A 13,632-nucleotide genomic window follows, 5' to 3' on the forward strand; every position below is an offset into this window, starting at 1 on the left:
GTATATCCAAGTACCAGAAAATTAGCATGAAAAGCACTCTTCATAGCAAGCCAGTCAAAGAGACCTAAGGCCCATAGCATGCATATGCCAGAGACATCTGGGGAGGGACACCATGTATAGGTGTTTCTGTGCAAATGCTAGAAGCTCCCAAGCCGAAATGGGAGAATTGGAGTCCCTGGTTTTAAAGGAGAACCTAGATATAGTGGGCATTATAGACTTCTGGTTGGAACCGATGTTGCTCTGGCAGCTTCCCACAGGTTCTCCGTGGGAGCTTTCTCAAACAGCTTTTTAAAGGGTTGCAAAACCTTTTCATTTCCCCCCTGGAATTAAAAGGGGGGGCAAGGCAGCTCTGGATAACATCTTGGAGAAAAGTATCCCCCACGAGATAGTGGGGGGGCTGGATTCCAGGATTATCTCCCCAGAGCGTTACCAACGCAAAAAGCTGTACTGAGACTCGTATTACATAGGAGAAAACAGGGCTGACGTGTTCCATAGTAATATATGTTTTAAGAAATATCAACAACTTTTGAGGGATGATTTAAGAAACGTTAACAATATTTGAGAACATCTGAGGACCTGTAAGATCTGTTTGAGAGAAACATGACTGCGCCAAGGAGAAGAAAGGAGCTGGCATCCACTCCCCCTTCACCCCCTGTGTCAAATGTTTCGAGAACAGAAGATATAGGGGAATTATTTACTCTGATAAAGACTTTACCTTCGCAATTTACGGAGCAAGCCAAAAGGTTGGATTTAATCCAAAATTCCATCACTGCCTTGCAAGGAGCTGTAGATTTAATTAATGCATCATGGCAACAAATGGAGATGAAAATTAATGAGCTTGAAGATCGAGTGGCAGAAAATGAAACTACGACACAGGTTTGTTTTAAAAATACCTCTGACAGAATTTCTCAGCTGGAGGCCTTCATGAGGAGATCCATTGTACATATTATTGGGATTAAAAATCTGTCTAATGATGTAATTGCCTATTTTTGTGGATAAACCTTTGCATGAGATACTCCCTATCCCATCTGATTATGTACTTGATATTGAACAGGCATTTCGTGTACCAAATGCTAAAGGGACTGACTACACGTTCATAGTTCAATTTGGAAAAGTCTCCACAAAGCATTATGTCCTGCGTTTGGCAAGAAAGGATAGAAGCCTTTCCTGGAGACAAGATAAAGTTATGTTATTTCCAGACGACATCAAAGAGGTGGCAAATAAAAGAAGGCATTTTATCAAAGCAAAAAATATGGCAAAACAAATGAACTTACAATATTACTTAAAATATCCTGCTACACTTTGTATTGTGTCTGAAGGTCAGATGAAGAAGTTTCTAAATCATGAAATGGCGGAGGCATGGCTGAATGTAAAAATGTGTGAGAATTCTGTTACAACTCTATGAACTGGAATCTTTAAACAAGCTTTGTTAACTGTTTGTGTTTCGTCTACATGATCCAGGCTAGCTCAGAAGATAAATGATTATACATATATTTGTTTACTCTCTTTCATCTTTCATTTTTTCTTGCTTTGTATTTTTTATTTCAGAGTAGATAATATATCTAGTATAAAATATATTACTGACGAAGGTTTATATTAAGTTTTATTATTATATAACACTATATATATATAATAATAATTATTATTAATAATAATAGGGGCTTTTAGGAATGAATTGTAGACCTGTTTCTTGGATATAAGATTGATGACATGATATTGAAATGTAAGGTTGTTTATTAAACTGTAAGATTGTTAAGGTTATAGATATAGTTTTTAAAATAGAATGGCATCGGGGGCCGGGAGGTATTGGAGTTTAAACTTAATTCTTTAAAGGGGAGGGGGAGGGAAGGGGAAAGAATCTTCTTTTTTCTTCACTTCCTTTCCTCCTCCCTTTTCCTTTTTTTTCTTTTCTTTTTCCGTCTCTCTTTGTTATTGTGGTGTCCTCATCAGAATATTGTATTGTCGGGAAATTGTAGTATTGATCAGGTTGTTGGTAATTTTGGTATTGTTTATTTCATTTATAAAGATAAAATACATTAAAATACATTAAAAAAAGATATAGTGGGCATTATGGAACCCTGGTGGAATGGAGAGAGTCAGTGGGATACGGTCATCTCTAGATATAAATGCTATAAGGACAGGGAAGAGCATACTGGAGGGGATGTTTCTCTGGAAGTCAAAGCGGGCATAGTGTCAAGCAGACTAGAAAACCTAAAAGGGGTAGACTCCTCCACAGAAGTGCTGTGGGTGACAATACCGGGCTCCAAAAGTAATTTCGTACTAGGAACATGCTATTGTCCCCCAAATCAGAATGCTCAGCATGACCTTGAGATGGAAAATGAAATCAGGGAGGCCTCCAAACAAGGAAGTGTAGTAATAATGGGTGACTTCAGTTACCCCATATTGACTGGATACATCCTTCTCTTATGTTCTGATCTTCCCCCCTTTCCCTTTGCATTATTGGCACATGCCATGAGCAGTACATACGCAATAGAAGTGTGCACAAGTGCAGTGGCCAACAGTGGAGTTATACATCCTTTTCGGCTCACTCCTGTTTGCCACTGGTTTATGGGTAACCCTTCTAGAGGTTGTTGTGTGTCTCTCTTGGTTAATACAATCTTTATTTCTTTAACAGACCTGTTTGCACAAGAACATAGCTGACATTCCTTTCCAAGTGTTTGAAAACCATAATATTTCCTTAACGTTTTAAGGTCATCGTTGAAGTCATTCAGTCGTTGGCACCAGGAACCTTCTGCTACCGGCTTTCATTACCTTCTGCCAGAGTACACTCATATTGATTAGATGACACAGGACAACCTTTGGTTGTGTAAATCTTGTGCAGATGCTGAGGGTCAGGCTAGCGCTTGGTCTGTAATGTGTTTCTATAATCAGTTGATCATTTTGGGCTTCACCTTCTCTTGCCCCACAGTAAAGGTATAATTAGTTATATAAATGAAGCCCATGTCATTTTGTATGGCTGTTGCGTGTTATAAGAAGACGAATAATTTGAGTTTGAGGGCCTGGATCCAGAAAGGCCTATATGTCAAAGACGAATGGAACATGCCATTTGACCTGCGTTTTTCCTTCATGTAGCAACCCTTTGAGGGGGATTTCCATGGGTTGTGGAGATTGCTGCTCAAAGGCGGGGGGGAGCTGGAAAGCCCACAGGCATATGCAAAATGCTGCATGCAACACTTCAGATTCCACACTAGGACTGAAGGGACCTTGTACTTTAACTAGCCTGCAGTGGAATCGGCACTTCTGTGTCAAAATTGCTGTACAAATCAGCTTGCGTAATAGTCTATCATAAGCGGAGAGAAGATAAATTTAATAATAATAATAAGCAGCTCATTGTGTTGAACTGCTGTTCCACGTACTGGAGAAGGCAGAGGCCTCCGATCTTACCAGCAGAAAAATACTTCTACACCCCAAATATAGTGATTAGTTAACTTTGAGGTGATTGATTGATGATAAAACCTTCCAAAATACACAGATGATTGTTGTTTATACCTTCCAAATACACAATCCCGCAACCTCTCCGCTGCTGCTGAACTCTGCCTCTTGGAGTCTACCAATACTACTTTTTCATACCTCACTACAGCTTTTCAACTGGATCTCTGCTCCTTCCTTCTGGTATCCAGTGAGTTCATTATCCTATTGCCTCCTAACTCCTAGGAAAACACAAATTCCACTGGCAATGCCATTCAAGGCACCTTTCTCAACAAGTTATGAAGTGCTGTTAAAACACTGATGCTGTAAAGCTTTTCACAGACTCATGTACATTTCTTGCCAAAGTCACTGGGAGCACTTAGCTTACACATGACTCTTTTCATTTATATGTTTTTATCTCACCATTCTGTAGGCCCCCAAGGTAGCTTAAAATATGGCTTGCTGATAGCAGGACTATGCCCACAATAACAAAAAGTCTCACCTGTACTTTTTTTACCTTCAACTAATTATAACTACAATGGCCTGAGATCTGTTTAAGAGTACATCAAAAGAAGGTAAGTACATAAGAAACAACAGTTATATCCTCCGTGGTGTGTAACTTTTAACAACCAGTTTTTGAGTTTGAAACCATCCAATTCCTTGCTGCAAAATTATGTAGCAAGACAGCTCAAATGCTGGCTGTTTTTGTGGAGACAATAACATTTAGTTTTTAGATTGCAAATAAATAGCATCAGACTCTTGTGGCTTGATGGTTTAAAGCAAAATCCTACCCTTTTAACAGCTGTGTCCTTTTAGTTTATTAGAACAGGTTGTTTGCTTTGGACCAGTACATGTTACACATTTTTGAGTTTGGTGAAATGTTCTTGATACGTTTATCAGGGCATAGGGGCTAATAAAAGATGCCATTTCCTATCCTCTGTATTTTCTCTTTGATTTGGCATTTCACATTGAACTGCAGGAGCTGTTGGACTTAAGAAGTACCCTGCTGGATCAGACCAAAGTCCTTTCTAGTCCAGTGTTCTGTTCCTGCTTGTGGGACATCCAAAGCAGGACATGAGCACCACTATAACACACGCATCTGCTCGTGTTTCCCAGCAACTGGTATTGAGAGGCATACTGTCACTCGTCCTGGAGGTAGCATATAGCTAGTAGCCATTGGTACATGGCATTTATTGATCTGACTAAGGCCTTCGACACTGTAAACCAAACTGCTCTCTGGACCATCCTTTTGAAAACCGGATGCCCTAATAAATTTATGAACATCTTGTGGCTCCTCCATGACGACATGATGGCAACAATCTTGGATAGCAATGGCTCTCTAAGTGATCCATTTAAAGTGGGATCAGGCGTTAAACAGGGATGCATTATTGCTCCAACTTCATTCGCTATCTTTATCGCTATGATTCTACACCTTGTTGAAGGGAAACTTCCCACTGATGTAGAAATCATATATCGAACAGATGGAAAACTTTTTAATCTCAGTAGGCTGAAAGCAAAAAGTAAAGTAATTACAACCTCTGTCATAGAGCTTCAGTATGCTGATGATGTAATCTGCGCACATTCAGAGGAAGGTCTCCAAACTATCCTAGACATCTTCGCAGAAGCATATGAAAAGCTCGGCCTCTCGCTTAACATGAAAAACCCAAAGTGCTTTACCAGCAAGCACAAACCAACCCCTCTGTAGTGCGATCAATCCAGCCTAATGGTGTGATGCTGGAAAATGTCGATCACTTCTCTTACCTTGGCAGCCATCTCTCCACAAAAGCCGACAATGACTCTGAAATTCAGGATCGCCTGAGCTCTGCGAGTGTAGCATTCTCCCGAATGAAGCATAGAGTGTTCATGGATCGGGACATTCTCAGGGAGACCAAAATGCTTGTTTACAAAGCCATTGTACTACTGACCTTACTGTATGCCTGTGAAACATGGACCACCTATAAACGCCACCTCCAACTTCTCGAAAGATTCCATCAACGCTGCCTCCGAAAAATTCTGCAAATTGCTTGGGAAGACAGACGGGCTAATGTCAGCGTACTGGAAGAAGCAAAGACCACCAGTGTTGAAACAATGATTCTCCAACATCAACTTCGCTGGACCGGCCATGTTATTCGAATGCGTGATCATCGTCTCCCAACGTCTCCAGACCCACTGCTAAGACTCTACCCCTGCAAGACAATCTTAGTCACGAGTGATCGCCATGATATCCTCTGTGAATTCATGTAATCTCCTTTTAAAGCCATCCACATTGGCAGCCACTCCATCGCTGCATCTTGTGGTAGCGAATTTCACAGACATGATTGCAGTGCAGACAAAATAATCTTGGTACTTAAAAAACTTTTTTTGAATGCCTGTTGAAGAGTTAAACTAAGACAATAGGGTTTGCTGTATATCTGTGCGCTTGCATATAAATTTCACGTCTCATATTTATTTATCTAACATTGAGGTAGATGGCAATGCTCATTGTTGGAGATTTAGCGGGTGTGTATTCTCTTTCGGTTGCAGTGCATACTGAATGCCAATAAAACGTGCTGAGGGAGAAAACTACTGTAAGTTGATGCACGCAAGTGTTTGAGATCTTAGGGCAGCAATGACTTGTGTTTGTTTCATTAAGCTCCTTCAAGCCATGCAATTACATAATGCAAATAAGTCAGGTTTGCATTCAGAACTGTCCTGCTTACACTGAAACTCGGGTGAATCTAAAGTGAGTTTGGGATATTTGAGCAAAACACTCAGGTCAATAAAGCTCTGTAGGCATTGTCATAATGGTGATGTCCAACTTCAGAAGACGCACAAAATTTCAAAGTTTGTTTGAAATAAATTTGTTGCAGGAAGACTCCCAAGAGAAAAAGGAATTGGTTTTCTTTTAAAGATGCTGTTGTGAAGTTGTGAATAAAGCTTGTTTTCTAACACATCTTTCTGATCTTTGTTTTTATTTTAACATTAAAAAGCCTAAGTTTTCTATCTATTATGAATTTGATCATTTCTCTTTTTGTCTCATTTCATCTGTAGAATTGAACCTTCTATGATTGTTTATACAATGGCCATTTGCAGATATGGTGCTCAACTATTGGTTTAACTTGAGCATGGGCTTAGTGTAAGCGTGGTTAAGTGTGTAGACTGTGGTTGAGGCTTGTCTGCAAAACAGGCTGGGAAACCATGGCTTGGCATTAACATTTAACTATTTTGGAATCTTCCAAGCTGGGAGGCTCATTTGGCTCTTTCCCTGATGACGTTTAGACGCCCACTGAATACCTTTTTGGCATGTCAAATGTTCTGAGTATTTCATTCCTGACCGTCTTTCACCTATTTTGTTATCAGGTTTACTTCATCTGTTGTTCTGCACTTAATTTTTTAGTTTGTATATTATTATTGATTTTTGTTTTTTCAAAAGTGATCCAAAACAATTTTAACTGCCTTGAGTGCCTGGCAGGAGAGAAATAATTTTAATAAACAATAAAAGGGGATGCATTAGCTGTGGTTAAGTATTGCATGTATACCCTGCCTCTCTAGCCTTTGCTTCAAAGACAACATGCAGGTCTCTGCTTCAAGGTCAGCAAGCAGGTTACACTTACGTTACCATATATGTGCCCTCAGGATAGTGCTTAGTTTGGCAAACTAAACTATTCGTTCACTGTATGTTTTGGATTTCAACCAGGGTTAGTGCTAATTATGATTAAATATACTATAAGGAGATGCTATTGAACAATTTTATGGAGCTATGAGTGGGATAAATGGCTATACTAGAATGCAGAACAAGAAATTTCATCATATCACTCAGGTACTCTAAAGAGAGGCTGCCTGTTGATTTTCATCGAGGATATGCCTGATGGCCTTTCCTGTTTTTTTAATGCCTTGAGAATACTTGGAATTAACAAAGCGATGTATGTGTTGCTCCTTAACTGTAGCAATTAAAAACATGCACACACCAAAACCAACAACATGAAATTCTTGTGGAAAAATGGAAATCCAAGTTTAGGCTGAAAAAAGAGAGGTGTTTTTTTTTTTTTAAAGATGGTAGTTCTGAATGGATATTGGAGAGCTTTAGCACTAAGTAGCAGAGTCGGGGAAAGTTTTAAGAGGGTGAAAAGAAAAAAAGTCTCCCCACTGAACCCCAAACAAGTGCTACAGGGGGGCTGGGTATACATACAGTAGGGGTGAGGAACCTCTTTCAGACCAAGGACCAAATTCAGTTTTGGAGGAACTTTCGAGGGCCACATTCCAGTGGTAGGTGGGGCCAAATGCAAAAGAGGGCCAAAATACAAAAGCCTTTTTTAGTGTAAAGCTCTGACTGCCAGTAATTAAGCCTTAGGAGAGGCATTTCAACATTTTAGAATGGTGAAAAAACTTCACAAAAGCCAGGAAACTGCCTAATGATTGGTGGTTGGGGAAAAGGGGGTGGGGGCTGGGGAAAGGGGGCATGGCCACCTGGGGAGCCCAGGAGGGTCGGATTTGGCTCTCAGACCTGAGGTTACCCACATCGGCACTACAGCCTTTTGTTGCAGCTCCCCATTTGTAGATGACCAGTTCTAATCTAACTTCCTATATATGTGTTGACTGGACCATTTCAGAGTTAGCCTGTGAGAGTCAGAATTGCCCCATGTTGTCTCAGGATGGCATTCCCAAAATGACTAATCACAGATTAGTTACCACACCAATAATAAAGTGGTACTGATGAAGTGGTAAGGGAGTGCTGTTTTATCCCTAACAAAACCCAACAGCTCTTCTATTTCAGATCATCTTTGTCTTCACCAGCCTCAAATTTGTGCATGTTGATTTGGCCTTTCCTTTTTCTGCATCATTGATTGTGCAATAGATTCGATTTGGTTGGAATAATTTGGAGGATCTTGGGAAATCACTTAATGGAATTTGGGCCATGTCTGCATAATCTAACTTTCTGCTTGAGTAATTGAAGATGCTGCTTAATAAACTTGATAAAAACTCCCCTTTGGTTCACATTCCGGAGGGTTGTATCTGGAGCACAAAGGCAATTCAAATTGTTATTGTCTGTTTTCCTCCGTCCCCAACCTCTAACCATTTCCTTGGGGGAAAATATAAAGCTCTGTAATGGAGAGGGGAGGGGGAATGTTTTTCACAAAGTGACCCCAGACATAATGATTTGTTCTCTGAAGCTCCCTCGGTAACGGACAAAAGCAGTGAGAACTTGGAAACCTCATCTCTGCTACGATTTCCTAAGCCTGTTCGAAGAGCTGTATTTCATATTCTGTTACCAGCGGCAAACTTTCAGATGTTGACTTTGTGCTCAGCATGAGAACACACATAAAGCAGGTGTATTTTATTAGCTGTATTATTTAATACATATTTTAGTCCCTGTATAAAAATGTGCAGTGTTAGAATGGCAGGTATTTTAAAACTAATGTCATTCGTTTTGGCAGCTTTTGAGGTTGTCTGCTCATAATTTTGAATTTCCTGCAATAGACTGATCATACCAAGGGTCAGAAGAACACTAATATTGTCTAGATCTCAAAGCATAACAAGGGCTTAAATCTCCTGCTGTAGAGGTGGTGTCACATGTTGGCTGTATTAGGAAAAGAACCTGGGCTTTTTGAGTCCAGGCAGAACCTGAGCAGGAGAGGCAGCAGCATTTATAGCCCATCCTAGCAGCAATGGAACCTTCCAACCTTTTGCAGTTCTTCATGAATTACTTAGGTCTTGGTTGACTAGCAGCCTGTCTTCCCCATTGGTGGGTGCCATATATAAAATGTCTACTTTGGGGAGGCTCCCACTCTTGGGCATTCTGCTAGTGAATCACTGCTTGTTATTCAGGGCTCCATTGCTCCAAGCTGTCTAGGTTTGCTTGTTTACCTCCCTTCAGTTCTCCTTGTACCTTCCCTGTTCAGCTGCCCTAGTCTATAGACTGTTGTTTTGGATCCCTACCTGCATGCAGGTGGGCTTTTGTCTGTCTATCCAGGCAAGCTCCTGATGGTGAATAAGAAGTAACTCTTGCACAAAGTTATGTGTGGGTTAAGGCCGTTAGTGTGCAATCCTGTTGAGATAGTCAGCACGTTGCAAAGTCGGAGGCTGCCGAGTATCCATTGCAGGGCGGCCGTAGCACAGAGGTAATCCCCGCCCCTGTGCTCCGGCTGCCCTGCATTTTTGGGTAGATGGCCAATTTCAGCTGTCTAGCCTCGGCTTTGGGGAGGGGGAGGGAAGGAGGCCGCGCAACGCATAGGAAGCTGGGTAAAGTGGCTTCTGCAGTCTCCTCCCCACCCCCGGGACCATCCCCCTTTTCATCGTCTCCATGCTCTGTTTCCGAGCACAGAGATTTAGCCATTGCGGAGAGAACCATTCCAGCTATGAGGGGGCGGGGGCATGGGGCATGGTTTCTGTGTTTGGAGCCCTGGCTCTGACCTCGGTTCCCAGAAATCAAAAAATTCTATGGCCCTCTAGACAGTGTCTAGTGGCTACAGGATTGCTCCCTCCATGGCAGTAAATAGGTAATGAAAGATAAGCAGATCAGAATCAAATCAAATATAGCTTATTTTGTGTAGCAGAAGTCATTACAAATACAGAACACGTTAAAGACAAAGAACAGAGTAAAATACATTGGTCAGTCAAAATAATAATAAAACCTAGCATTCTAAGAAATAAAGGATTGTCCATCAAGATAGTCTGACTTATCACAAACTTTCCCCCCTTAAAATGGCTGCTTTAAAATTAAAGCAGGCCACCTTTCCAGAAACGTAAGGGAACTTGTCTTCCAATAAAAAATTAACCAAATACCCAACAGATATGCCTGATGGCAGGTCTAGATCTCTAAAGAAGGCTGTTTGTAAGTCCTCATAAATTGGGCAAACAAGTACATAGTGAGGGAGGTCTTCAGGCACATTGGCCCCACATGGACAGACGCTTTGTTCATAAGGAATCTGACAATAAAGACCTGCAGATTTAAATCGTAAGTCTGTAAAGGCTTTTCTCCATTTGGAAATTGTAATACTGGTTATGTAGCATGGGTTGAATGGAGTAATGCGGCATACCAAGGAGCACATTTCGATAGACAGGCTGACACACCATCAGCTCAAAAATCCTGTTTTAACATAGAAGATTTCAGATAGCATGATGCTGGATAAACAGCTTTACTTTGAACAAGAATGGCCTGGAATAAGGATAACTGTGCCCAGGCTATACACTATGCATAACTGAAGAGATATTAATAATGTATTTAATCTTACTGGGAAATAGGATTTTTATAGTCATAATGATTTTTATATCTTGGTGCTGTACCAATAAGTTGAAATAACATTAGTTGTGAGACTTCAAGCTTTATGCATATAATAAAGCCTGGCATTCATACTTAGATGCTCCTTCAGCCTTTTTAAAACCAGTAATTTAGTGTCTGTACCAGAGTTCCCAGGTATTTTATGGTATTATCAATGGGCACAAGCTGTGCGGAATGTTTTCCCGTGTCTCAGTGGGTTGGTTCCATTAAAACGAAAGTCTGATAGACTCCCGCAAATCTCCCATTTGTTTCAATGGATCTAGTGTAGGATATCTGTATCTCATTGCTTTGGCCCAGACAGGCGTTATGTTTCGAAAGTACAGTTTAGATCTGTGTCTGTCTTTTTCCTCTTCTGTAGGTTAAAACAAAATCAAATGCATGTGCGAGATGAAATTGGCAAAGTTCTTGAGCGAGAGCGGGCCGCCTCGAATGAGCATTTGGCCAGAGCCATTCTTCGAGAGAGAGCGGCAACTGAAGAGGAGCGCCTGAAAGCGCAGCTGTTGGTAAGTGCAGTTTATTTTTTCAAGGTTGACAGGCAAGGGATGGATGTTACAGAAGACCCATAAGAGTTCTGGTAGCTCATCTGGTGCTTCACCTTCCCCATTGGTTCAAATAGCAGTAAGCCATGGGGGAGCAATGGCTAGTAGAAGGGAAGCAGTATTTTGGTATATGTTGTGATAATGGCATAGATTCAGTGGTTTCAGTAGCTCAGTGCTGCTTGAACATGAAGGTGCTATGTCAAGTATTTGGCATTTGACATTTCCATTCTGCCTAATGTCCCATCTCTACAAGGCTGGTGACCTTGCATAATGCATTTGACTCCTCTGCTTCATGTATCCGGAGAGGACTTGTGCAAGTGCGGAGTTGAGGAGAGATAATGACCACAGAGCACTTTTTAATAAGGGCTTTAAGAATGAAACTTGTGTTTGTCATCACTTTGGCACCTTATAAAAACTAGAGTCCAATCCATGAACCATTGATTCAAGGGGTTGGCCCATCAAAGAAATGAAATAGTTTCAGATTAATCCCATAATGATTTAAAAAAAAAATGTTTATAGCTTTATAGCTCACAGTATGGCTAAAAGGTGGCCTATTTGTCTCCTTGTGCAAGAAGCCATAGCTGTTTTCTTCATCCAGAACCAAGCTTTTTAAAACTGTGCCATTCTCCCTTGAGTTTATTTCCTCATATGCATAATAATGTGTAAATCCAGGGTTCTGATTCTGAAAGTTACTATTAGCCTTCAAGTTCTTTTATGCACCTAAGAGAGAAGGTGATAATCTTCCATTAAACTGACCTTGTGAAATAGAAGGCAAAACTTTCAAACTTTGTAAGGCTGTGTGTAAGGAGGCACTGGAAATGGGAAGAAGTGGAATAATGAATGTAGCAGCATAATCCTGTGCATGTTTGCTCAGAAGTAAGCTCCGTTCAGCTAAGTGCATAGGATTGCAGCCTAAGACAGCAATCCTATGGCCCCTAGACAGTGTCTGGGGGCCAAAGGATAGTTTGGAGTCTTGGATCTGAGGTCGGATTCAGCACTCTGCCCTCAGACCCAGGGGTTCGAGCTCCCCACCCCCTTCCCCTCCCCCTCACAGCCAGCATGGAGAGAACCGTGCTGGCTTCCTCTCCGAGGTCACAAAAGCAACCTCGGAGGGAAGGTATTGAGGACATTCCCGTCGGTGGGGAGGGGAGGGGACTGGGGAGGCCGGATTACAAGTAATCCTCCAGCCTCCCCAGCCTGCTTCCCTCCCCCTCCCCCATGCCTTAGCTAGATGGGTGAAAAGCCCATCTAGCTGAAATGCAGAGCAGGAGGAGCGCAGAGGCAAAGGTCGCCTTTGCCACACCTCCCACTCTGCATTGGATGGCCATAAGCCTCTGAGCTTGGAGGCTTCAGGCCATCCCCATAGAATTGCGCCTTAAGTAGCTTAAATCTGGAGCCTGTTTGCCCATGAGGTGTTCACAGTAGTATGCTTTTGCTTGGGACAGTTCTGCAGTCTTTGTATAGGTTCCAACACATTCTCTTATTTCTTTGAAGCATTCTTGTCCTGCTCTTCAGCCCAGAAAGGCTCCCAGGTCAATAATAAGGCAGTCCCTGCCCTTAGGCTTACCCTCTAAAATACATGATAACAATGGGATTGGGAGAGAGGAGGGAAGAAGCAAACTCAGGTATTGTTTTTTAATTATACCGTTCTTACAGTGATCAGCTGGAATGGAAACAGTCCAAGGAGAGGAGGAGGCAAATGTTGCTGGTCTCCCTGTAGAACCAGTGGACTGGCCCTGCAGTCCCTCCGTGCAGCCTGATGGAATGGGTGCTGTGAGGTGATGGTGAATGGAGGAGCTTGCTTCATAGAAGAATTTTAGCGACCAGCCTTTTAATTCTGTAACAGCTGTATATCAGCTCATAAAACACATTAAGTATTTTGTGTTGCGAACTGCATGTGGACCAACTGGATTTACTCTTATTGGAATAGTTTTAAATGTGGTGACATTGCCATAAATAGCTTATTGACATTTCATCAATGGAGAAATTTTGAGTGTCAGGGTGAGCAGTGGAAAGTGTGGCATTTAAGAAATACTTTTATAGATAACCTAAGTGCACAAGGGCAGTTATATCTCCATCTTCTTATTATGACCTGACATTTACTGTCAACACATTTGCTTCACTGCTTGGGCCAGAATGAGCTGTCATTAAGACCTTACATTTTGGAAAGCCATTTTATTGAGGTTCTAGTGATGTTAGAGTCTCAGTTCCTCTTGAAGAGGCAAAGGAATATAGTTCTGTGCACTTGGGGCCAGATAAAACATCTGAAGTTGATCATTATTATTTGGAAGAATGATCCATTGTAGCAATAGATATAGTGTGTGCACATGCATGTGCTGCCTTTTGCATTTTGTCCTGAAACCAGTTATTATTCAAGCACCCACTCTGCTTTCCCTTTTCTTCTCT

The 13,632-nt window shown here is 41.5% G+C and overlaps 1 protein-coding gene across 4 annotated transcripts in view; it reads left to right on the forward strand.

Moving 5' to 3' along the window:
• CHCHD3 (coiled-coil-helix-coiled-coil-helix domain containing 3) overlaps positions 1–13,632 on the forward strand; it is a 286,033-nt gene that overhangs the window by 83,515 nt on the left and 188,886 nt on the right. For all 4 annotated transcript variants that reach the window (XR_014784221.1, XR_014784222.1, XM_084809043.1 and 1 more), the window contains exon 4: positions 11,046–11,190. Coding sequence is in view for 2 of the 4 variants with exons in the window: in XM_084809043.1 (XP_084665169.1) it covers positions 11,046–11,190 (145 nt within the window). In the remaining 2 variants the exon portion in view is untranslated. The remainder of the gene's footprint in view (positions 1–11,045; positions 11,191–13,632) is intronic.

This window comes from Heloderma suspectum, chromosome 7 (assembly GCF_057233095.1).
Source record: "Heloderma suspectum isolate Gila_16-S chromosome 7, 16-S_ref, whole genome shotgun sequence".
NCBI lineage: Eukaryota > Metazoa > Chordata > Lepidosauria > Squamata > Helodermatidae > Heloderma > Heloderma suspectum.